Raw genomic sequence first — 27,250 nt, 5'->3', positions numbered from 1 at the left:
ATAATTGCGACATTTCTATCTTGGCGCGTGGCGAAAATCGGAACTAAGTGCTAACGTTGCCGTCAAGTGTCCCCTTTGTTCTTGTTTGAATATTCTAAGTAAGTACTCCAACAGCGCCCCCCTGTCATTCAAGTGCTAAGAGAGCCTTGTCGCACTATATATCAGAGTTCCGTCCTAGGTACCTACCTAGGTAGGTACGATATGCTATAAACACGGATGAAAACGAAATCTGATCAAATCGCTATCAATCCAGAACCATCGATGGGTCTTACATCGACGTCCAGAACTAACTGCTCTCATAAGAATGAAATACTTAAAAACTCAAACGAAATCGTATAGGCACTTAGAAAATTCCAAAATTAAAAAAAAAAAAACTTTTTTAAAATCCGTCTAAATTACAAGAATTTATAAAGAAATATTACCTTTCTAGTCAAATTACAAGTTTAAAATTCAGAAAAAAGAAAAACCTTATTCATGAAATTTTATTACGTTAAAACTTGTCCTAAATCGGATTAAAAATCGGAAATGCTAATTTTATTATTCGCATGAAAAGATAAAGAACGTATTAAACGTAAATACAAATTTAATAAAAAAAATGATAAACGATGAAAAAAATAGAAAGAATCACTAATAAATGAATCTTTTTCCTTGAAAACTCCGGAACTCAGCACGGATTTATTATCTTATCTTAAATGGATTAATAACTGAAAAAAAAAACAGGGCCGTACCAAAACTATTTACTTGGTCATAAGGAAAAAATATATATTTTTCAAAACAAAAAGGCCGTAACTAGGAAAAGAATAACTTTTTTTATACGACACATTAGATTATTGAATCTAACGTTGAAAGAGGCGTTTCAAAACTTCTTAATTTTATCGTAAAAAAGAAAAAAAAATTAAAAGCCGAATGAAATATTTTTGTGAACTTGTTAATAAAAACATGTATGCAATGAACCAAATATTATTTAAATCGGCATAACATGACGATTATTATGCCAAATCATATTGCAACGAATTTAGGTTACATACCTAGCTTCCTGTAGGACGCGACAGATCGAGATGGCAATCGGGGTGAGGACACCCTGCACACCCCCACAACCCCTGTGCTAGCCCGGTGCGGGATACCGCGGGTGACGTTCGGGTGTGCGGGGCGGCCCATATACCAATTGCCATCTCGACCTATCGGGTACGATACCTTGTAGGTAGGGTCATGTGTCCAACAATGGAACACTAAAAATTCAAAGACTCATACACCTTTTGCTTTTACAGATAGAAGTCCAATTTTTTACAGATGTATAGGCAATTTTATTGGTTATCAGATGCCATTTATAGTTTTTTTAATTAATGTGCAATCAATCAGCAATAAATAAAAAAATAAAAAATGGGAAATGTTTCATTGTGTCCACAGTAGTGTACGCAATGAAACACCACTAATTCAACAATGAAACATAATTATTCATAGTGTCTGCCTCATCTTATTTTGTGTCATTTTGGATTAATGTGGGTAAATGACAAAAAACGATTGAGTTCAATCCAAAAGGTTTTATTCTTAATTTCACTTTAATCAGTCTACATTATCAGTCTATCATTAACATAGTAGACCTTCAGTTTTTTGGCGTCCAGTAAAACGAGCACGTTATCACCTTCTTGGGCTTTAGTACGCGCCATCTTAAACGAAAAATAAATAAAGATCGATTAATGTTACCTAAGTAAAATAAAAGTAAAATATTCTTTATTGTAACCAAATTTACATACCTACAGAAATAAACCTACAATAAAGATGTTTGTACCTATTGTTATAACGTGTTATGGTACACATTGAAACAGTGTTTCATTGTGTCCATTGTGCAACTGTTTCACTGTGGACTACCAAGGTTTTTTTTACTAAACTCAATTTTTTTCTCACTAAATTGTAACACTTTAACATATGATCTATTGCACGTCAATCTATGAAATATCTTTATTGTTAGGTAATCATGAAAAATATGAAATTTCCAATCACTATTTAATGAAAAATCTACAAAGAATGCAGAAAATACTTACTTTTTGTCGAAAATATTAAAAATACTCTGCAAATACGTCTGCTCCCACGCGACACCGATGCAAACTGGGGTAGGGCGGGGGGTCCACGAGAGTGCCCTAACGCAATATATTGCACAATCTGGCAACGCCGCATTTTAGAGATTTCACAGTGTTTTATTGTGTACCACTGTTTCATTGTTGGACATCTGACCCTACGTACCTACGTCGAAATAAAATATTAAAATTCCAATGAAGGTATGTGTAATATGTAGGTTACTATGACAATTTTCAAAAGGTAAATAATGTATCTAGGTAGGTACTAGATGATATCCGTGACTTAGTCCACGTGGATTTAGGCTTTTTTAAATATTCCGTGGGAACCCTTTGTTTTTCCAGGATAAAAAGTACCCTATGTCACTCTCCATGTCTTTAACTATCCTGTCCTATCCTCCACGCGGGTGAAGTCGCGGGCTACAGCTAGTGGAATATAATAATTTAGCAATCGAATGTTTTTTCGCAATGACGTCATCCAACAGTATTTTTCCTGAAACACCTCCCTAGCGCAGTTATAGTGATCGCTGCGGTCTTCTTAGTGGGAGATCCAGGGTTCAATTCCCGCCAGGGAAAATTTATAATTTCTAAATTTTCTCTGGTCTCGTCTGGTGGGAGGCTTCGGCCGTGGCTAGTTATCATCTTACCGTCAAAGAAATGCCGCCAACCGATTTAGCATTCCGGTACGATGCCGTGAAGAAACCAAGGGGTTATGAATAAAGGTTAGCTCGCTTCTATCTTAGACTGAATCATCACTTACTATCACGTGAGATTGCAGTCAAGGGCTAACTTGTATCACAGAATATATAATAGAGTACTACTTGTATCTAAATAAAAAAACCTGGACGGAAAATCGGAGTGAAACCTGTTGATATTATGAGCGGCCGATAGGATACCTATCATACTATCGCGATATCGCCTGAAGCTTTTCAGGTACCTTCTTGTTGCGGTTTTTTTTCTTAAATAAATACATATCTAAAATGCATATTTTCATTAATTTCAAATTATTGAAATGTAAAGGGGCATTTAAAATATATATATTTAAATTTTAATCATGTCGAAAAAAAAATTACGATCTTATCACTTTTAAGTTACCTACCTACTTTCGAAGTCATCGTTAAACTTGAAAACACACAGCATTTAGGTCGACTTGCACCAATATTTTTGGAAATATGTTTCAATTAATTTTTCTGTCACTATGCTTTTCTTGTCAAGCCTTGTCAAAACATGACAAAATTCAACTAAACCAGACTAAAACCAGATTTGCAGTTTGGTGCAAGTGAGCCTTAACCCGAAAAACGTTTGAAAAAAAAGTCTTACATACCTGCGTGCTCTTCCATATTAATTAATAATAACTGTCTAATTCAATTTACACTAAACTCAAGTCTATAAAGCACTAACTAAAAACTAACTTACGAGCTAGTATCACACGAAAAATTTAATTTAAATTATTAATTTAATAATCACAATTGAATTCACTTGGGAAATGTCTCACTTTTCACAAAAGTTTATTACTTTTTATCCCATTTGTTGGTACTCGTAGTTTTTGGTATGAAGTCTTTACTTCAGCTTGACCCGTGTGCGGAAGGTAGGCGGCATTGGGCGGACGCGCGAGTCTATCGACGTTCAAACAAGGACTGGGCGCTAGGGACGCGACTCGAGCGTCGTTATCGATACTAATTATATCGACGGACGGACGGGCAATTAATTTCGCTACTCGGCTGAGTTTTCACGCGCGTCTGAACTCTGAAAGAAAATTTTCGTAGCGCCGTTTTGGTTTTGTTAGCGTAATCTCGGTATGAGATAGCATTTTTTTTTCGATTTTGCGTACTCGCGTACACAACAAAATGATCATCATCGTCATCATGATCGACCCATCGCCGGTACACTACTGAGCGCGGATCTCCTCTCAGAATGAGAAAGTTTTGGCCATAGACCACCATTCTGGCCATGTTTGAGAACATTATAGAGAACATGCAGGCAGGCATGCAGGTTTCCTTCACCGTTAATGCAAGTGATATTTGATTGCTTAAAACGCACTTAACTCCGAAAAGAAATGCGTGGCTGGGATCGAACCCTGAGCCCCTGACTCGGAGGCTAACGTCTTAACCACTATCACCGCGAACGATATACGTCCTCGCGTGTACAGCGAAACATTAGGGTTGGTTTATTTAACCACTAGTTGATGCTCACTTGATGACTTCGATCACGTGGATTTAGGTTTTTAAAAATCCGTGGGACCTTTTGATTTTCCGGGATGAAAAGTGACCTACGAGTAGGTATGTCACTCTCCCAGGTCACCCATGCAAAAAACCACTTCATATCATAGATTCATTTTTTCTTGCACACACTTAAACAGAGATACAACACACATGAGATAAATAATAAAGAGTCAGAAGGTCACAAAGGCTGTCGTATTGCTACAATAATATCTTACAGAAAACCAACAATCGTTCGAGGAACCGATAGACGTTGAGGTCCCAAGGTGCTGTAGGGCGACCTCGCACCAGCCACTAGGCAAAATAAATATCAAGCGAAAATTATTTGGGTGCTACTATTTACCTTTGCAAATATAATAATAATAAGTAGACTAGTTACATAATACATATTGTGTAACCTTGAATTATCGGATTGGCAGGCCGAATCCTAGCGTCTTACATTTCCGTAATTACGAAAGACATTCTGTAGCATATAATTTCATGGAAATTTAACGGATAATCAAACTTTAGAATGAAAATTCATTTGGTTGGCTACAACCACTGACCTCTTCTAATACAAGTACGTTGGACTTGTGATTGTCGTCTTGTTTTCAAAGCGACTTGGTTTTCTCCATTTTGACACTGATGGCATTAGTGAGCTGCCATCAGTGATGAGACATCTGTCAACATAATGTCAACACGAAGACCTTAGCTCAATTCCGGAAACCCTGCATCAATCATTATTACAATCGCAATTGTGATTGGTTGAATTCATGGAATTCTTGTTGCAACAATGCATTTTAGCCAATAGCGAACGAGTGTCGGCCAATCAGAGGTGATTACGATCGTCACACAGGAGCTGTCATTTTACCGTAATAGAGGGGTTTAATACGGTATTTATTATATTGTATTATACGGTAAGACATTTAACATAAAGTCTCAATTTTAATTCCCGGTACGCTCGGTGGGGTGTTTCGAATCAGCGCAAAAATAACTGTCACCTTGTATGGCGTTGTGGTATACTCTTCCAGCGTACCTACTTGTAATTGTGCATTTCACTGGTTGTAACTTGTAACGCTTACGAATGGAAAAGTTGTTTAATTAGTTATTCTTCTAACAATTATCAATCAAAATCTCAAACTGGAATTCCCTCTTTAGACCTTTCTGGTGTCATGAGAGCAGTGGCACAAACCAATAAATATAAATTCAAAATATACAAGACTACTCAAGTACTTGAAATATAAATATCAGGGAGTTTCCTGGGTGAAAAAATACCTTCAACTATCCAATTTGGCAGGCTTGCCATAATTTAAACAATTGAAAAAGATTTAAAGGCTGCATTACATTTTTTATTGAAAATTTTATCATCCCTATATTACCTATTTCATATTTTAATATTATAAATACAGTGTGTCTGTCTGTGAAAGTTGCCACAAAGATACGAGTAGTTCTCATCCTCAAACGAACATAGGAGATTTTTCCCCCAGAAAATCAAGGAAGGAGTCTTGAGGAGATTTTCAAAAACTTAAATCCACGCAGAAGTCGCAAGCAATCAGCGAGCTAGTAAATGTAAGTACTGTAATTCCTGTAAAATCATAATAAGTTTGTATCAAGTTGTATGTGAAAAATAAAAGTTAAAAAACCAGATAACCTAGTTTTTGAATGACAATGGACCTGTTACGTTAATTTATTTTCAAGTTTAAGTACTTCGTATCAGTAAACTAATTAGCATATGGAATTTTTCAATTTATTACTTGACTGCCCAAAAAAAGGAGTTTAATGTTTTCAGGTTTCATAATATCAGGGTTTCATAATTGGCGGGGGCACGGCAGAGCCAGACTAAAAGGAGGGCACTACCTTTTCTCGAAGCGTTTCGTCGTATTTTCGAGCAGTCATAGCTTCGGTCTGGATGACGCTATATAATATTATTCTATGTATGTGAGTGTCTTTCTTCTACCATAACTCCTAAATGTCTGAACAGATTTGGATGAATGGGGAGTTAAAATCCTTTTATTTTACTTACTTTATTATATTGATAGAATCTAGGTGTATATAATATTATTTTGTAAATAAGGAAAAGTCTGGTCAACCACATTACCACAAATATTGATAGTCCCTTGTACTGAATCTCTTAAACATGTTTTGTATGCATTTACCTGTTTGGAGAATTTACATTATGCGACAAACTCTTAGAATTATTTACGAACTGTTTTCCGAAATATTTTCTGTAGGTATACCTATTATATCGTCAGTCCATTGTGCCGGAGGGCGCGGCGCCCTACGCTACTCTTCCTAGGTAGGTACTACGCTTACCTATTAGTAGGTATTTGACTACCTCCTTGGCGCAGTGGTAAGTGCTGTTATCTTATTAGTGGGAGATTGGGTTCGATTCCCGGCAGGGGTTTGGAATTTTATAATATCTAAATTTCTGGTCTGGTCTAGGAGTGTCCCCTATATGAGGACTTGCGAGTGACGATGTTGGATGGGATCGTACGCGGGGAAGCGGGGCCGGTCTTCTACACGGACCTCGTCTCATCGGCGGGGAACTACAACCGGCTACGGGAATTCGCGCACCATTGGCATAAGAGGCGAAGCAGCTCGGAGCGTGCAGGTGCCAGGCCGGCACCACGGAGGAGCAGCAGCGGAGATCACAGCTGTGTTAGTGACGTCTAGCCCCCAAGGGGGGAGAGTGAGCATAAGGGACAAGGAAGAGACAAAAAATGATTTGTAGGGAGTCAAGAAGGCGCCCCGGGAAAATGCCAAGAGCAAGTACCGAACGGGCGCCCTCCCGCGATTCGGCCCATATAACCGAGAGGTTGGTGGGGCCATGGGAGGTGGAGGTTTGGTCTGGTCTAGTCAGAGGCTTCAGCCGTGGCTAGTTACCACCTTACCAGCAAAGTCGTGCCGCCAAGCGATTTAGCGTTTCGGTACGAAGCCGTGTAGAAACCACAGGGTTTAATAAAAAACTGCCATACCCCTTCCAGGTTAGCCCGCTTCTATCTTAGACTGAATCATCACTTACCACCAGGTGAGATTGCAGTCAAGGGCTAACTTGTATCACAGAATATATAATTGTACTACTTGTGTCTAAATAAATAACCTAAACGAAAACATAGTCTGAAGTCACCCTAGGGCTCCCTACACCTCTAAATTTACGTTCGATCGATTTATAATCACTCTTCAGCGTAAACTGAGGTGTAAATCACTGGAGGGTTTTTATGATTGTGTGGGGTACTCCGTAGTCCACAGATATGTCCAGATATGCAACTGGCGTGGCCCCCTCAGTCCCTCTCGCTCAAGCATTCCGTCTATTTTACGTTCGCTTCGGCTATTGTAGCCTAGTATACTGCAATAGACATGTGTCCGCTATAGCTTAACTTAACTGAAAACCGCTGCCGTGCCTATAGCGTACCATAGCGTTATTGTCGTAGTTAACAACGGTTATCAGCTAACATCTATGACGAACCACCTGACAACGCAATGCTGCCAACTGGCAACTGACAATGCATTGTTTGGTTTTTTGGTAACTAAAAACGCAATAATTATGCCTTCTCTTTCTTTCTTTCACTGAAAGCTGAGAAGGAGCGGTTATTGGCTACCGGCTTAGTAACTAAGAACTTGATAAACCAAAGCCGACCTTATCTCTATTACACTAAGGCTTAACTGTACAAGTACTTGTCCATCACACTTTGATCTATCAATCTTAATACAGTTAGCCTTAGAGTAATAGAGATAAGGTCCTCTTTGGTTTATCAATCTTCGTGAAATGTTTTTGGTTAACTGGATTGTGGCAAACTATTCGTGCAGACGTCCACTATAGTTTGACCTATGTCAATGATCATTATAATTAAACTTTGCTGCTATGAACTTAAGGTTGTGATTACTTCACGATATTCATGAAAGTAAAATTGGTTCTATTTTAGTGAATATGCGCGCGCTAGCTATACAGACGGTATTGATACGGCAGCTAGCTTAGTTACTACTACGGAAACCGCTGCGCGTTGCGCATATTAAATTAGTTGAAACACAACTCTGATACCGATATTCGGCAACGGTTATCAATATTGGTATTGAAACTAAATAACTGTTGATTAACCGTTGCCAGAAATAGTCAATAGCTCCCATCTTTATACTGCAACCCACCATTGCACAATAACTTCAAAAACAAAAAACGACAAAAATCAATTATTTATTTACAATACTTGAGTCAACATAACCTCACTTCACGTTGTTTGCCGAAATCTCACGTACAAATACATTTTGGCAAACAAAAAAAAGTGGCCACGGTGATAAGGACAAAACATAATTATTTTGTCACGTTCTAATAAGAGCTTAAATGCATTTAGCTATCTCGCTCTAACAGGTGTTACAATAGGGCTACTTCTAATAGTCCTTGTTCTGAGCCGTAGTTCGTTTCGATATCGAGCACTTGTGAGGCACTTCAGTCAAATCACGGTGACAGGCAAGTGACAGGTAATCGTACGATAATGAGGGTAGGACTATATTTATATGGGCATATATGTAGCGAGAGCATCAAGCTGAAAGGTGAGATCTTCAAAAGGTGGTGGTATAAATATAGATAATCCCGGCTGTAGGTACTCCTGTGGTTAATCGAACCAAACCCGACTAGTTTCCACACATTTCTTTGAAAATGTCAACCCAATTGTCCTTTTTCACAGGGACTCAGCACGCCACGCGGTGCGCTTGAGACTGCGCGCTGCGCGAGCTCGCGTCGCGAAATGACTCCGGATGGGTTCGAAACAAGCAAGATGTAGTTTTCTTCAAGATCTCATTTTCTGCTTTACCCCGCCTTGCCCGTATTTACCCCATTCACCCACGGCCCATTTCACAGTAAAGCAATTAAATATTTTTACCCATATTATAAATTAAACGTTTGTTTCTTAGCTGGTATGACCATCAATCACGTCACAACGGAGCAACATATTGACGTGGTTTTTTGCAAAAATATAGTTCAAGACATGAAAAATTAAATAAACTACTTTTGTATCCGAAAATCAAAGAATTTCCACGGGATTGTGAGACACCTAAAAGAAGAAGTCGCAGGCATCATCTAGTAGTTTAAAAAGCAGGCGTATCGTAAAGCAAAGGTCGACTAATGACGTCTGGGTCGTGTCAACACGGCACATGCTCGTATTTACCCCACCTTGCCCGTATTTACCCTGCCCACCCTTGACCTATTCCACGGACAGGTTTAGCTAATTTATTCAAGGTCACAGGTCTAATTAACTGATCAACCATTATTACTGACCTTTAAACTGGTTTAATCATTACCCGAGGAAGTGTGTTTGTTTGATGGTTTGTTGGTTAATTGGTTCGTTGGTTTGTTGGTTTATCCTTCAATCACATCACAACGGAGCAACGGATCGACGTGTTTTTTGCATGGTTATAGTTAAAGACCTGGAAAGTAACATAGGCTACTTTTTATCCCAGAAAATCAAACAGTTCAAAACAGAAGTCGCGGGCATAAGGTACCTATAAATTGAATATTTAGTTAGTTTGCTGGCTTGTCCATCATTCACGTCACATCGGAGCAACTGATCGATATGGTTTTTTGCAAGAACATATGTAGTTAAAACTTGAAAAATTAAATAAGTTACTTTTTATACCAGAAAATCAAAGATTATAGTATCTAGTAGCTATAAAGCAGGTGTATAGAAAAGTAAAGGTCAGCTAATGACGTCTGGGTCGTGTCAACACGGCGCGTGTTCGTATTTACCCCGCCTTGCCCGTATTTACCCTGCCCACCCGTGACCCATCCCACAGTTGAGCTCGGCCAAGGACATACGTGTGTGTAATTGTTAATTAGGCGAGAATTATTTTGTTGCTAGTAACAATGACATAACTTTGTAACTAAATGGGTGATTAATGACCATAAGGGGTATTTGGCTACATGATGATGTATGTGGTTACCAGTAGCGTGCAGGTCATAGAGGCATAAGTGCACTGCTTACCCCAGTTGTAAGCTCAATGGATATTTTTCATTATGACCTGCCAGTAAACAGGTTCCTACCTAACTAATGCCTACCCTGGCTTCAAACCCTGTGCACGCCACTGGTGGTTACAAGCCACGGTCAAGGATCCAGACCTCGGAGCCAATTTAGAAACTAAAAATTCCTGATTATTACCCCTGCCGGAAATGGAACCCGAGCCTCCCAGCCTATTACTAATCCTCCGCTGTCCGTCCGTCCGTCTGTCTGTCAGTCCGTCTGTCTGTCAGCGGGCTGTATCTCGTGAACTGTAATAGTTAGAAAGTTGAAATGAAGGAAATTGAATTTCTAAATGACCACCATAAAAATTAAAAAAAAAATATAAGTGTTATTTCTTGTACGCTGTTACGGGACCCTTTGTGTGCGAGACCCACTCGCACTTGACCGGTTTTTAAGCAGCTCTAGGTTTATCAAACCTTTAACAGTAGAAAATTTCAGTGAGCTATCGAGTTCATTCATAGAAATTGTTCAGTTTCAATTATCAATTTACCTACGGAAGTAAACACTCACACATAATAAAATAAATTATACCTATTCTTTTTTATTACCTATCTTTAATTTCAGGATTTTTTTTTCCTTTTCGAATATGTCACTCCGTAAGGCCTCACATATATTACTTACTCACTTTCGTAAATTATGTTGGTAGGTACTTATTTAGAACTTTTTTAGTGTTTTACAACTGAGGCTAAAATAAAATTGATAGTGAACGAAAACAAAACATGTACGGATATAATTATTATACCCACCGATTTCAACACATTAAAAGATATACTTCTCTTACACCAATAGCGTCTAATAAAACTTCTCGACGCGACGACGACGGTGGCATGTATTTGTAAAATGTTCAAATGCTTCGAGCGTCTCAACTCTCGATGAAAACGACCCTGAATAACGAATCGATTGACACCTCATTCATCAAAATCGGCTCAGTAGTTGTGGCGCTACGGTGAAACTCACAATAAACATACATACTTGCATAGACTGCTAAAATCATAACGCTTCCTTTTGGCTTTGCCGTAGTCGGTTAAAAAGAAGCGATCACATCAACCAAATTGCCTTCACTTGAAAATCTAACTTCTTTTTTTTTTAATTAATTAATTAGAACGGCCATAAAGCCCAATTACACTAATTAAACTACGAGTACTAACTAACATAAATATACTTACAAAAAATTGTTAAAATTATAAATTTTAAAAAGCAAAATTATTAATTTTCACAAAAGTGTAAGATCTGACCCATGAGGTCAGCCCATTTGTCCGCAAATATGTCACAGCGAGGGGACTCCTTCAGCAACTTTGTACCTATCAAACAAAAAGATTCCATTAACAAAACAACGTCCAACGAGTAGGTATTTTTCTATTTAAAAATACTCTGTTGGACTTTGTATCATCTACATTTATTTACTCGTACACTGTATGGACCGATCAAGGTCCATGTCGCACTTTAGGGTTGGCAGTTGAAGATAAAAAAGATATGTTTCAAATTGTTTTTTTTTTTTTTTTATTCAGATACAAGTTAGCCCTTGACTGCAATCTCACCTGGTGGTAAGTGATGATGCAGTCTAAGATGATAGCGGGCTAACCTGGAAGGGGTATGGCAGTTTTTATCAAACCCTTACCCCTTTGGTTTCTACACGGCATCGTACCGGAACGCTAAATCGCTTGGCGGCACGGCTTTGCCGGTAGGGTGGTAACTAGCCACGGCCGAAGCCTCCCACCAGACCAGACCAGAAATTTAGAAATTATAAAATTCCAAACCCCTGCCAGGAATCGAACCCGGGACCTCCCACTATTAAGACCACAGCGCTCACTACTGCGCCAGGGAGGTCGTCGTGTGCCACATACATGTATGCTTCTATAAAAAAATAGAAAAATCCCTTTATGCCGGGAAAATTACAAATAATTCGTTAAAATGTATAGTTTAGTGCTGCAAAAATATTTTTAAATTAATAATTTCATGGATTTTCAATAATGGCGTCTGATTACTGATAAAAAAACTACGATGTTTTGCTTATAGTAAAATAGAAAATGCCATTAACTGACCTGACAGTCTCAATTACTGTCAATCTCTTTACGTCAAATTGGTTATGGTGTATGGCAAACAAAACAAACAAACGTTTTGTAACCGGCAAACAAACCCATTTCAAAGAAAATGTTATTTTGAAAACCTATATTAAAAATGCGAAAGTGTGTTTGTTTGTTGGTTTATTGGATTATTTGTTTGTCCTTCAATCACGTCAGCAACGGATCGACGTGATTTTTTGCATGGGTACAGTTTAAGCTCGAGAGAGTGACATATGCTACTTTTTATCCCGGAAAATCAAAGAGTTCCCACGGGATTTTAAAAAACCTAAATCCACGCGGATGAAGTCGCGGGCATAGCTAGTAGTTACATAAAACTACCAAATTTTATGATCATTATCACAATAACATTGTCGTGCCAACCCTGATCAAGACAGTGAAATTTGTAATGAAGCCCTAGGAATACTGATGAAGTTCTGAAGATACGACTCACGCCGCGTTCACGTGATCGCTACGAATACCTATCTACATTCCTATCTACATCACCTACTACGAGCTACGAAGGCTACGTATGGTCACTTTTGCTACGTAAGAGATAGTCAGAATGTCCTGCATACAGGGTGAACCAGAACGCTAGCAAAAACGAAGACAGGTGATAGTACATACTGATGATTACTGATGTGATACCACAAAAAACCAGCCAAGTGCGAGTCAGGCTCGCGCAATGAGGGTTCCGTACTACAGTCGTATTTTTCGACATTTTGCACGATAATTCAAAAACTATGATGCATAAAAATAAATAAAAATCTGTTTTAGAATGTACAGATGAAGACCTTTCATATGATACCCCACTTGATATAGTCACTCACTTCGAAAGTTGAAAATACTAATTATTAGTTCATGACCACAATTTAATTTTTTTTGTGTGATCTAACCCTAAATTCACGGTTTTCAGATTTTTCCCCAAATGTCAGCTATAAGATCTACCTACCTGCCAAATTTCATGATTCTAGGTCAGCGGGAAGTACCCTGTAGGTTTCTTGACAAACAGACAGACAAGACAACAAAGTGATCCTATAAGGGTTCCGTTTTTCCTTTTGAGGTACGGAACCCTAAAAAATACGCGAAAAAAAAATTATTCTAAGTATATTTTGTAAATTAGAAGGAAGGATAGTTAATTGAAATAAGTCTTGTTCGAGAGTTATTTTGAAATTTTGGCAGGTTTTCAATACAAAATCTGTTATTATGCCCAATTTATTCCTTGGTTTATACATCACGCGATTGGTGAAATCGGCACTTTGTATTTGAATATTTCCTTCTTCTGGTGCTTCTGGAAATCAGTGTCGCGTGCTTATACGCAGAAATGCCGATCATATTATCAATTATTTATTGTGCTCCCGATACAAAGGTGTTTACTGCTCGATAAATTAATTAATAGCAATTAATTGGATGACAATGCGTGCGTGGTCGGGAGCGTCGTTCGGCGCGCAACAAAGGCCCAAGGTCACATTATATTCGCTGGGCAATGCACTGCTATCTAAGACGTAAGAACAAAATGTATTTAACGAAGATTCATTGTAGAGTTATGCAGTTTTCAATTGTTACCTACCGTAGTTTTATAATCACCACCCATATAAATGCGTAAGTGCGAGAAAAACAGAGCAATAAATCGGTGTGATTTTTTGCATGGGTATAGTTAAAGACTGGAGTGACATAAGGCTACTGTTTATCCTGGAAAATCAAAAATTTCTTCAGCTAGTTATCAGTACCCATATTACACTGCGAAAGTGTGTTTGCCTGTTGGTTTCTTAGTTTGCCGTTCAATCAAGTCGCAACGAAGCAATAGAATGACGTAATTTTTTGCAGGGGTGTGGTTTAAGACCTGGAGAGTGACATAGGCTACTTTTTATCCCGGATATTCAAAGAGTCCCCACGGGATTTTTAAAAACCTAAATCCACGCGGACGAAGTCTTGGGCAAGTCCATACTAATATTCGAAAGAGGTCAAGTTTGTTTGTAAGGGGTAATATCTGGAACTACTGAATCGATTTTGAAAATTCTTTCACCAGTAGAAAGCTACATTATTCCTGAGTGACATAAGCTTATTATATTTTCAAAAATTAGAGATTCCTATGAAAATTGTAATAAGCTACCCGTACGAAGGCTTAGCGGGTTGTTTGTGTATGATATTTTTATTTCAATTTTGACACTATAGAGTTTCAGACGCAAAATGAGTAGGTAGATAGTAGGTATTTGAATGTCGCAGCGATTTGCGGCCGTGGTCAACACACCGCTATCTCAGAATAACACAAGTCACGGGTGGTCATGGTCGGAGACCAGCATTGTTGCAACGTGTTATGTAGTTTCGAATCATTTAATAAGTAGATACTTTTTTATAAGAGTAGGTATAGTAGATTAAATCAAATAAATAGTAAAAGCCGCATGTAACATAATTAATATCGTTAACAAAGCACTAACTACGAGTATATCGTCAATTTTACTGGGGAGCTGTTCAGAGTTTAATTAAAATTCAATTTAAACTATTCTCGACCCGGCCGCGGCAGTTTGAGCTCGATAAGAATATGTATTGTGTCAATTAGTTTATAATTTCTTCATATAAAATACTAGCTTATGCTCGCGACTTCGTCCACGTGGACTAATTTCAAAACCCTATTTCACGCCCTTAGGAGTTGAATTTTCAAAAATCCTTTCTTAGCGGATGCCTACGTCATAATAGCTATCTGCATTCTGCATGCCAAATTTCAGCCCGATCCGTCCAGTAATTTGAGCTGTGCGTTGATAGATCAGTCAGTCAGTCAGTCAGTCAGTCAGTCAGTCAGTCAGTCAGTCAGTCAGTCAGTCAGTCAGTCAGTCAGTCACCTTTTCCTTTTATATATATAGATATTGGCTATTTTTAACGGGCTGTGCTGTGCAGGTGTGCGAGGCGTTCCCTTCCCGATTGCCATCTCAACCTGTCGCGAACTATACCTATTTATCTATCATCATAATATGCATGATGTAAGAATAGCAATCAACACCAGATGTTATGCAAGTATAAATATAATATATCGTAGGTATTTGTGTTTGTTCATCCAATAATATCACGCACAGTAAATAATTAATATATAAGCATTGTTTCTTTCCTTGCCTTTGCTATAACAATCAAAAATAGGGTGTCTATAAAATTACAATGTTCCGGATTTCAGTACTACATCCATTGACTTATATTACTTCGTATGGACAGGGCTATTGAACAAACAAAATGGCACCGACTCAGTTGTGCTTTAGCACCAATGCAACCTCAGTGACGTCTGGATTTCAAACGGGTCGTTCATTAGTATCTAAAAGGTGGCGCTGATTTATTTGGCTCCAAAACCGTGACTTTTATCCGCTTGACCATAATGTCATTTACATATATCGATGACTACATCGATCGAAGTTTGCTAATATTAATATAATCATCGTTTAGATACTGTCTAGGGATAAAATCAGTATATAAGCACTCTAAGACTTTCATACATATAAACTCTCTAAGATTAAGTAAACTTGAAGTTGAGTTATTTTATGGAAATAAAGTTTCATACACGAAATCTGAGCACGAAATATTAGAAACTTTAATTCCCCTTTAGAAAATTCTCTTTCAGAGTCTTTTGATGCACATCTAAAGCCTTTTGCACTCATTATCATCATCATGATCAACCCATCACCGGCTCACTACAGAGCACAGGTCTCCTCTCAGAGTGAGAAGGGTTTTGGCCATAGTCTACCACGCTGGCCATGTGCGGATTGGTAGACTTCACACACCTTTGAGAACATTATGGACAACTCTCAGGCATGCAGGTTTCCTCACGACGTTTTCCTTCACCGTTAAAGCAAGTGATATTTAATTAATCAAAACGCACATAACTCCGAAAAGTTAGAGGTGCGTGCCCGGGATCGAACTCCGGACCTCGGATTAGAAGGCGGACGTCCTAACCACAGGCTATCACAGCTTGGCCTCATAGATCAACCAAATGTATTCTATTATATTGCCAATATTTAAGTACCTACTTATTACGATTTCTCTTAATATTGTCTTGTCTTCCAATAACCATTTTGACGTTGGTCCATATTTACCGTAGATAACAGCTGTGGAAATCTAAACACAATATAAATTTACATTACATACAACTCTGATCCCAATGCAAACTTGGGAGATAGTCTCTGTACATTCTATATAACATGGTATCAAAACTATTACCTCATTACGACTACCGATTTTAAGAATGCCAGTGGTTTATATAATCCATAGGATTTACCACATGGACGTTCGGTACAAAATTTTAAGTTTTTTGAAAAAATTACAAAGTTAAAAAAATTAAAAATGGTTGTCTCAAAGACTGACGTGGAAGCTCAGAAGCCGAGGGAAGAGATTCCTCACGATCACTTATACAAAGTCACCGGGTTGTCTTCTACGAATTTGGAGAAGTTAGCTCAAGGTAGGAAATTAATTGATTTTTGAGATATTTTATAGGTATTTCATATTCATCATCATCATCATCATCATCATCATGATCATCATCAACCAATAGACATAGGTCTCTTGTAGGGACTTCCACACGCCACGGTCTTGCGCCGCCTGGATCCAGCGGCTCCCTGCGACTCCTCTGATGTCGTCCGTCCACCTAGTGAGGGGTCTTCCAACGCTGCGTCTTCCGGTGCGAGGTCGCCATTCCATATTTCATATTACCTTTATTTAGTTTTTGGAAATATTTGAAAAATGTTTGTAAGATAAATTAAGAATTAACTTCGGCCGTAAGGCGCCATCTCCACGTAAGAGAGAATCACGGCGTGTGACAAAATTTATATCGGTAAAATCGGTATCGGCATGCGGAAATTAGATAGATAGTATTGGCCCTTCCGCCCCTTAGAGTTTGTATGAGCGTGAAGGAAGGACAAACAAACAAACACACTTTCGCATTTAAAATATCAGTATAGATTGTTGAGTTTTACACACATTTTCGCACACATAAGGAAAAAGAGACATTAAGTTACCGGTCTTCTATCTTCAATGAATTCAGTGAAATCGGCTCAAGGCAGGGACTTTATTAATAACTTTGAGGTAGTCTAATAATAATATTTAAGATGCATTTCGGCTGAAGGTGAAATTCTTACCTCCAATGTCATCGGTGATCGATTTTATCATGAAAATCGCGACAATTTCAATATTAACACATACTTTAATTAAATAAGTAGTAAATTTTGTGTAAGAATGCCGAAGGGTAAATATGGTACAAAAATACTTTATGTTCTCCGTCATTTTAACAAACAGTTTCTTTATTTGTATATACTCGTATAATAGATAGGTAGGTAAACCTTACCTTTAATTATTATATAGTCTGTGCCTTTACTTTTTCACTAAAAAAGAAATGTATAAGCATACTACGCGACATATCAATCGGGATGGGGACGCCCCCCACAACCGCAAAGCCCCACAAACCCAAATTCTACTTCTTTTATATACAATAAGTAAAATAAATAACTCTTACCCCGATTGCCATCTCGACCTGTCGCATCCCATTACAAGCGATTAAATTTCACTTGCTTAAATCAAATTTAATTTTAAATTAATTCTAGGCAGACGCGCTTAGGCTGTACCATCACCTGATGTTTGGTGTGATTTAACAGTGATGGAAAACATCGCGGGGAAACCAGTGGACCCTACCGCGGTTGTTTGACAGCTACAATGTCACGATCGCAATCATCTCTGATTGGTTACTGCTCGCTCACTATTGGCCACAATGCATTGTTGCAACAAGAATCGCACAAATTCAGCCAATCAGAACAATTGAGATTGTAATAATGATTGATGCAGGTTTTAGACAATCGCCCTACTGGCTGCCAGAGTGCCAGAGAGTTCTCCATAATATTCTCAAAGTTGTGTGAAGTCTGCCAATTCGCACTAGGCTAGCGTGGTGTTCTCATTCTGAAAGGGACCCGTTCTCAGTAGTTGGCCGGTGATGGGTTGATCATGAGGGTGTGTCCTTTCTGAGCGCGAACTCGCCAACAAACTGATGTGCAGTTTAGTGAAATATAAACCGAAAAATGTATTTATTTGTGCAATAATCAGTACCCTTATTATAAATGGAAAAGTGTGTTTGTTTGTTGGTTTATTGGTTTGTTGGTTTGTCCTTCAACCACGTCGCAACGGTGCAACGGATCGACGTGATTTTTTGCATGGATATAGATAAAGACCCGGAGAGTGACATTGGCTTTTTATCCCGTAAAATCAAAGAGTTCCCACAGGATTTTTAAAAACCCTAATTCCACGCGGACGAAGTCACGGGCATCAGCTAGTGAATAACTAAATTTTAAAAAATGATGATGGCATATTAATAAGCTTCTTTACTAATCGAATAAGTACCCACTGTTGAGTCGATTAATCACTTTCATGAAACAAAGCACAAACGTTTCAATCTGCGCCAACGCATCGAAATCATTCCAATAATAACATTATTGAGCGTTCAAAACAAAATACGTCTCAAGTCAGTCTGGTTTTATCCGAAAATCTGGATTCCAGCCAAGTAACGTTGCGGTCCTCGCATCAGGCAGTGTCACTGAAGAGTTTATGGGTCGTAACGCAACGTCCCGCGAGTATTTGTGGAACATCACCTTCGTAAAATCAAGATAGACTTAGAAGTTTGGTCACGACATTTTTTTAGGATGCTTTTTTTTTTAATAATAATTATAAATACTATCTGTCCCGGCTTACTCACGTGTGTAGTCGACGTTAGCCGTTGTTAGTTAGTTAGTTTATAATGGAAATCACTCACGGTAGTTTAAACGCTAAAATAATAGTTAATTAATTATTAAAGGGAAAAGGCTAATAAAGGCTTTTATTTAAGGGCTTTAAGGGCTATTAAAGGCTTTTTTGAGGAGAATTTAACTTTTTACGACGTTCGTGCTCTTTTATAATAATATCACCATCGGTCTATTACTGAGAAAGAACCTTCTCTCAGATTGAAAAGAATTAAGGCCATAATCCAGCCCGCTGGACAATTGTGCCTTAGCAGATTTTTGAGAATATTATGGAGAACACTTAGGCATGCAGATTATTACCTCACGATGCCTGACAGTTCTCCATAATGTTGGACCAACAAATTCCTGAAAGGCCGGCAACGCATCAGCAGTTCTTTCGGTGCTGCAAATGGCGGCGGCAAAATCATTTAACATCTGGTGCGCGGTGACCTCCCTGCTCGTTTGCGTGACATTTCATTTCTATTTTTTTTTAATGTTGCAAGATAATTTCCAGCTAAGTATTTCCTTTTTCTAGAGCCAGGGTCCGATTTCGAAGCGGCGATTGCCGCGACGGGCTATGGCTGGTTCAACGTCATCCTAATGCTTTGCACGTTACCCGCTTTCTGGAGTGCTGTGTCCGTAACCAGTGCACCATCCTTCATCTTCACACGAGCTCAGTGCGACTTGGAACTACGGCTTTTGGATATGGGAACTGTCAATGCCATCACTTATATGGGTAAGTCTAGAATGTATTTTAAGTCTACCTTCTCATATATCTTCTATTTGCCTGTGTCAAAAATAAATTATTTCTCAGGGATTATTAAATAAAGGGTCTTCCAAAATATGTAAAATCCACGCCCTTTGTTAGTTTAAAGTATAATAACAATTTTAAATTATCGATTAAACTAAAAAAAGCAAGTCAAATGATTGTGACGTCACATTTCATTATTTCATAGTAGCTCGCATACTAAGCGCGCGTTTTGACGTTTGATAAAAAGTTACTGATTTGACTACCCAGTTGTCAAATATCGAACTATTGCTTTGGATAGTCGATAGCAGTCGATAGAGCGAGAGATAATTAATTAGAAAATTCTATTAGGTACAGCATAATTACTTCGTAAAAGTACAAATATTTATGTTAGACTCGAGTTTGTATGGTGTAGGTACAATACAAACACTGAGACGCGCAAACAATCAGGCAAATCAGACTCTTTGTTTTGTTAAACCTACCTATAATAAGGCAAATTATTATACCTACCCTACTTCTTTCTTTTACCTTGTCATGAGTCATGACTCATGAGTCATGACAAGGTAACTCGTAGGTCACAAAAACTCATGAGTTATGACGTATTATTATAGGAATAGGCCTTAATGATATACTTGCTAGGAAATAATATTCAAGTGCACATTGACATGACGTGTGCGCACTATAAGAACAGGGTACACATTATCTTATAATGCACACACGTCATGTGCCACGCCCTCTATTCCCTCATTCAAGCAGAAGTGACGTCATAACATTTTTAATACCTTCTAACATCCCAGAAACTGACTTAGGCTAATTTCATCCAGGAAAAATCATAGAGTTCCCATGGGCTTTATAAAAACATAAATATACGCGGAAAAAATGACAGAATGCGAGCATTATCTATTTACAAAATAAAAGCGAGTGGGAAATAAATGATTTCACCAAAACAATGGTAAATTAAAAATCAGTCTAACTATAAGTCCCGCAAATTGCTATTGCGCTGGAACCATGTCTCATTAACATCGAAATGACGTCATTTTGACGTCAGCCGAAATAAAAATATTCCATCAGCTCCAAACTTGTCTAGTGCTGACGTCACTAAAATGGCGGCCACGCGCATTAGCAATTTGCGGGACTTATACCCATCAATATTTTAAAAATAATTTCACACGGCTACAGCCATGCGGTTGAAAATGACGATTTTTTCAGGTATGATAACATCAGCAATGATTTGGGGGTTCCTGTCGGACACCCTGGGCAGGAAGTGCATCCTCGTGTGGGGGTTCTTCTGCGCCGGGTTGGTGGATGTCGCTGCTTCTCTCAGCCAGAACTATACTATGCTGCTCATCACACGCTTCTGTAGTGGGTTCTTGTAAGTTTTAGGCTTGGTTTCTTCTAACGCTGAGCGTCCGCGCTGACCGACCAGGTGAGTGATTAGGCTGGACTGGAAAATCAGCGCTGTATGTTCTTGTGCAACAAGGCATACAGCATAATGCTGAGCTGGGACCCTTTTTCGGGTTGAGCCACACATGACAGTTTGTTCCGACGCTTCTTTTGCTTGAAGCGTTGGGCTTACGCTCAGGTGGAAGAGGCGCCTGAATAACCATAGCTCTTAGTTATAAGACGTGATGTGTGGCAAGGTTTGGTAAATAAACGTCTTTTCTTTCTTTCTTTATTCGTTATTACTATGAAGCTTTCCTGAAAAACGTTGATAAATCGGCCCTAGATCGCCAGAGTCGACGATCAGTGCAAGAAGAACCAGTCTTTAAGTCTCTTTCTTTTTTCGGAAACGATTCAAGATTCTTTATTTTGCAGAAACATTTTTTTACAATGAAATATTTATAAATGTCCAGTAGAAATGTAGTGTAATTGATCCACGCGTCAGGTGACCCAAGAACTGGCGTCAACGGCTCCGGTGCTATAATGTCCTAGGAGATCCGTAGGAGAACTAGAGTAACCGACATAGCTCAACGGGTTGCGAAGCTAAAGTGGCAATGGGCAGGGCACATCATAGTTCGTACAACCGATAGACGTTGGGAACCCAAGGTGCTGGAATGGCGACCTCGCGCCGGAATATGCAGCGTTGGAAGACCCTCCCACTAGGTGGACGGACGACATCAAACGAGTCGCAGGGAGCCGCTGGATTCAGGCGGCGCAAGATCGTGGCGTGTGGAAGTCCCTACAAGAGACCTATGTCCAGCTTTGGACGTCTATCGGTTGATGATGATGATGATGATGATAATGTCCTAGGTGCCATAAAAAAGCTTTAGTTTTATTTTAAGTAGATACAGAAATATTAGTTTTTTGTGATGCCATCATACTATTGGCAACTTTAACTTTCTAGATTCAACGGCCCCTTCGCAGTTCTAATCTCGTACCTAGCAGAAATGCACCGAACTGACTTGCGCGCACGTGTTCTGCTACTAACTGGTCTCTTCTTCACAATCGCCAACACTACACTGCCACTCCTCGCCTGGGCTATCATCACGAAGGATTTGGACTTTCAATTCTTCGACAATAGCATTGGTAAGAGATGAAAGTGGTGAGATCTTGATATACAAGGCATTAGTTAATGTCTTTAGCATCCCGGCAAGCTGAGGTTAGACCGATGTGTAGATGTATCCAAAAAAAACCGGCCAAGTGCGACTCAGGCTCGCGCAACGAGAGTTCCATACTACAGTCGTATTTTTTCGTCATTTTGCACGATAATTCAAAAACTATGATGCATAAAAATAAATAAAAATCTGTTTTAGAAAGCACAGGTGTGGACCTTTCATATGATACCCCACTTGATATAGTTATCGAAAATTGAAAATAAGTAGATACTAATTATTACTTCATGACCACAATTTAATTTTTTTTGTGTGATGTAACCACAACTTCCGATGCCCGCGACTTCGTTTGCGTGGAATTAGGTTTTTAAAAATCCCGTGGGAACTCTAATTTTCCGGGATAAAAAGTAGCCTGTGTCACTCTCCAGGTCTTTAACTATATAAAAAATCACGTCAATCCGTTGCGCCGTTGCGACGTGATTGAAGGACAAACTAACAAACCAATAAACAAACACACTTTCGCATTTATAATAAGGGTACCTCGTAGATAACTTTCTTTTGTGATGCTTAATTTTTTTATACAATTCCAGTTATCCACAGCTGGAATCTCTTCCTCCTGGCCACAGCAATGGTGCCACTGTTGACTGGCGTGGCGTTTCTCTTTCTGCCTGAAAGCCCCAAGTTCCTCATGTCCAGAGGACGCAACGATGAAGCTTTGCTGGTATTCCGGTGGATCTACTCTCTAAATACTGGAAAACCACCTGAATGTTTCTCTGTGAGTTTATTGTGACTTGAGTTGAGTCATAAAACTTAAAAACTGAGTGCAAAGTTTTCAGAAAATCAAAATCAATCGAAGTTAATCTAAGGCCGTTTAAATCATATACTTTTCTAGCTTATACTCGCGACTTCGTCCGCGTGGACTACACAAATTTCAAATCCCTATTTCACCCCCTTAGTGGTTGAATTTTCAAAAATCCTTTCTTAGCGGATGCCTACGTCATAATAGCTATCTGCATGTCAAATTTCAGCCCGATCCGTACAGCTGTGTGTAGTTTGAGCTGTGGTTGATAGATCAGTCAGTCAGTCAGTCACCTTCTCCTTTTATATATTTAGGTAATAACTTTGTATTCATAAATCAGATTTATTATTTAGTTCACATTACAAAATTAGTTTATTGTTGTTGTTTGTGTAGGAGGGAAGGTCATGTATGTTTATATTGTAACACCAAAAACTTAAATTAGGCAGTAAAAGCCTAAGAAAAAACTGAGGTGAATAATTGTTCAGCTTCCTTCCCATAAATAACCACTGTAAAAATTTGTATGTATTTACAAAACTCAGAGGTTCAAGAAGACTTCCCTACTTCATAATAACCTCTTCTTACCAATAATTCTGTACAGGTAACAAAATTAGAAGAAGAGAAGACCAAACAACGCGGTCGTGGTTTGGAAGCGTTAAGAGGAGGAGGAGCGCAGATGGCGCCACTATTCAAGCCACCACACATAGCTTGGCTGGTGCTAATGTGTCTCACCCATATGGGATGCATGTTTGGGTAAGATCTTACTACTTCCCCACTGCGATTCCATTCTTTAGTTAACTTTCGCAGTAAGTACCTACTCTCTCTCTCTTTTGGCAATTACGTTTTTGGTCAGTTTTTAGTTTCATGTTAGGTCAAAAAGTTAGTACCTACCTATGTTTAAAGTTACCTAACCTACTGTCAAGAAATTCACCCAAAAACGCCCACAATTGGTACCTAACATGCTGGTTGGCGGTGGATACACGCGCGTGCGTTAGAGGAAAATCAAGGTCGCGTCTGATCTGTCTCTGATTGTGTCAAATTGCTGTTAGATCGGACTATGAAACTGTGGTAACAGAGAGCGCACACACTTGGGCACTATACCCATATTATAATTGGAGGGGAAAACTGATGCTGGAAGGGTGTTCCAAATCTTGGTAGTTCGAATTAGAAATGAGGAGGCAAATCGCTTTAAATGGTTTGCAGCAACCCTCATTTCACATTTTGGCTGACTACCGGAATACCTAATATTTTGGAACGTAATAAAACTTTGCAGAATCCAGAGCAAAACTATCTAACACAGATTACAAGGCATATCCAGCTAAATACGTGGAAATAGCTTTTTTACTTTGATAACTAGGTAAAGCTCCAGGAAATTCGGGAAAATTTTAGACAAAGGCTTATGCGTAACTCTCCTGCGTAGTTGACTGTAGTCTCCGATAAATTAGCTGCCTTTGCGTGAAGAGATATAAAAGTAGGATTCTGATAACCTCTTTTGAAATTTCTTTTGTACTTAATTGTATAAACAATAAGTTAAATCTTCACAGAAATAAAATAGACGACACGTGGTCCCCATATTAAAGACAGCAGATAGGATTTCTATTCCTTACCTGATTTAATTCTGTGGCAATCCTCCATTCCAGATCAAACACCATCCGCCTCTGGTACCCTCAACTCGCAGCCATGATGGGCTCCGAAGGGAACGAGACCCTGTGCTCAGCCATCGCCCCCGGCCCGGTGCCAGTCGAGGAGGTAGCCTGCACACCCATACAGACAGACATGCTGACTTATCTGCAGAGCGCTTTTGTGGGGGCTGGATCGGTGCTTTCTTATGGGATTGGAGGCGCTTTAATAAATAAGTAGGCATCTTTCTCTCTATAAAATGCAATCCTCATCACTGAGGGTCATACCCGCTTTCCTTAATCACATAATGGTAGGGATATCTAAGGATGATAATGCAGTTGACTCCCGGGATTTTTCCGCATACCTACGATTAAAAAAAGATTTTGACTCTTTTGACTGATTTCTTAGATGCGGTAAAAGGATTGTGGCGGGGGTGTGTGGTATCTCCAGTGCTGTTTTCATCGTGGTTCTACCATTCACGGGCACCAAGGTTTTGACTCTGGTGGCAATCTTCACTACCGGCCTGGCGCTAACTTCACTCTGTGCCGCCACGCTGTCCAGCATTGCGGTCGACCTGTTTCCCACTTCACTCCGGTAATTCTCCGGTTCAAGGTCTACCGACAAGACACTGCTCTGTAAACCCTCTATTATCATCATCATCATCATCTCATCATCATCGCCGGCTCTCTACAGTGCACGGATCTCCACTCAGAGTGAGAAGGGTTTTTGCCGTCACCACGCTGGTTAAGTACAGATAGGCACGACCTCACACCTTTTTTTTTTCGTTATATTTATAGGCGCACGCTTGACCACGATCACACCTGATGGGAAGTGATGATGTGGCCTAAGATGGGACGCGTTTGCCTAGAAGGTGCCTATTCACCTTTGAGAACATCATGGAAAACTCTCAGGTAGGTATGCAGGTTTACTCACGATGTTTTCCTTCACCATTAAAGCAAGTGATATTTAATTACTTAAAAATGTAAAACGCACACAACTCTGAAAAGTTAGAGGTGCGGGATCGAACCCCCGACCTAGTAGTGTTCTACTTACAACACTGTAGACTGCTTCAGAGTGAACTTGAGTGAGAAATTATCCGGTACCAAAGATATTATGTCAAATATTAACTCGCTCCAGCAATGCACGGGGCTGCAATTGCTTGTACAGTATGGTATAAAAATATTGCAAATTGATCTCTTGAAAAGAGCAACCGCCGAGTTTCTTGCTGGTTCTTCTCGGTAGGAACGTCATTCCGAACCAGTGGTAAATTAAACTACTTAGTTGACGATTCAAAAGCACTTGTAAAAGTTTACTTGAATAAAAATCTATTATATTCTTTTCTATTAGGCTATGGTGACGTAAAATCAAAGAAAATTAGGGCTACTTTAGGGTACTGCCAATGACATCGAAGCCTCGACGTTTTGTAAGAAGTTCTTTAACAGTCGTGAACTATGACTGCTTGACGCTAAAGATAGGCTATCTAAGTACCTATTTTCTATTTGGCTTATCTACTTCACAGGGTAATGGCGATGGCGACGTTCTTGATGAACGGCCGACTGGGCACCATCATGGGTACCGTCATCTTCCCCGCGCTCATAGACTTCGGATGCCTGCCGCCTTTTATGACAATCGCTGTGGTTTTATTGAGTAAGTTTCTATCATCATAGCTTGCGACGTCGGACGTCCTGAACATAGACCTTTCCCAAAGAACAACACCACACCCGGTTAAAAAACTGCTGAGCTCAGACTAATTTATAATAATAATTTATTGTTAGAACAAAGTTTGTAGAAAAGGTTTTTTTTTTTGTAAAATCTACGGGAAAAGGTGGAGAAGATAGTACCTATTTTTGTGTGAAACTTTTAATACACTTCTCATTTTCTAGATTGGTAAATTGTACCATGCAAAACCTGGGCGATTTGCTAGTTTATTTAAAAATAAAAGAGCGCCATCTACTAGCAATATAGTGAACTTCTACGTAAACTTGCACGTGTTGTTCCTTTTTCGTTTCTTTTGTGAAAACCTTTTTTGCTTACTAGCACTCACATTTTATGCTAGATAGCACTAGTAGCTTTTTATGTTAGTACGCTATTATTTCGCTAGATGGCGCTGCTATCAAATTTCATTCATCAAGATGATAGATTTTCATATTTATTCGAATTTTCTGTTTCAGTGTGCGGGCTGGCCTGCTTCTTTTTACCAAACACTACACTGAAAAAATTGGAATGAATCCATAAACTAAGGGTACCTATCATTTGAAGCGTTGTTGATTGTAATAACTAATAATTGTACCTGGCATATCTACGCTCCGCTTCGCTCTAGTGGACAGACAAAAGCTGATATTTATTTTTATTTTCTGTATTTTAATTAACTTTAGGGACCAGTCAAATGATAACTTTAATTTTATAATGATTTAGATTCTTTTAAAAGTTTTAAATAAAGGAAAGGAGTCAAAGAAAAC

General features: G+C 38.9%; 3 protein-coding genes and 1 long non-coding RNA gene across 5 annotated transcripts in view; 2 read left to right on the top strand and 2 right to left on the bottom strand.

Moving 5' to 3' along the window:
- The window catches only part of LOC117985790 (synaptic vesicle glycoprotein 2B-like), a 52,367-nt gene extending 48,612 nt beyond the window's left edge, over nucleotides 1-3,755 (bottom strand). The window contains exon 1 of the mRNA XM_034972584.2: nucleotides 3,397-3,755. Within this exon, the coding sequence (XP_034828475.1) occupies nucleotides 3,397-3,412 (16 nt within the window). The 5' untranslated portion in view covers nucleotides 3,413-3,755. The remainder of the gene's footprint in view (nucleotides 1-3,396) is intronic.
- ChT (choline transporter) overlaps nucleotides 1-27,250 on the top strand; it is a 447,845-nt gene that overhangs the window by 348,474 nt on the left and 72,121 nt on the right. The window lies entirely within an intron of this gene.
- LOC138402893 (uncharacterized) lies at nucleotides 1,522-2,241 on the bottom strand. The gene is made up of 2 exons (XR_011237227.1): nucleotides 2,043-2,241; nucleotides 1,522-1,667 (listed from the first exon to the last, which is right to left on the bottom strand). It is a non-coding gene; the product is annotated as an uncharacterized lncRNA (long non-coding RNA).
- LOC117985708 (synaptic vesicle glycoprotein 2B-like) lies at nucleotides 16,526-27,245 on the top strand. The gene is made up of 10 exons (XM_034972472.2): nucleotides 16,526-16,776; nucleotides 19,611-19,811; nucleotides 21,033-21,195; nucleotides 22,168-22,349; nucleotides 22,966-23,150; nucleotides 23,773-23,924; nucleotides 24,812-25,027; nucleotides 25,200-25,385; nucleotides 26,311-26,438; nucleotides 26,963-27,245. The coding sequence occupies exons 1-10, from the start codon at nucleotides 16,662-16,664 to the stop codon at nucleotides 27,016-27,018; spliced, it is 1,584 nt and encodes a 527-aa protein (XP_034828363.1). The 5' UTR covers nucleotides 16,526-16,661; the 3' UTR covers nucleotides 27,019-27,245.

This window comes from Maniola hyperantus, chromosome 10 (assembly GCF_902806685.2).
Source record: "Maniola hyperantus chromosome 10, iAphHyp1.2, whole genome shotgun sequence".
NCBI classification, from domain to species: Eukaryota; Metazoa; Arthropoda; class Insecta; order Lepidoptera; family Nymphalidae; genus Maniola; species Maniola hyperantus.
This window is presented reverse-complemented; position numbering and strand designations above follow the sequence as displayed.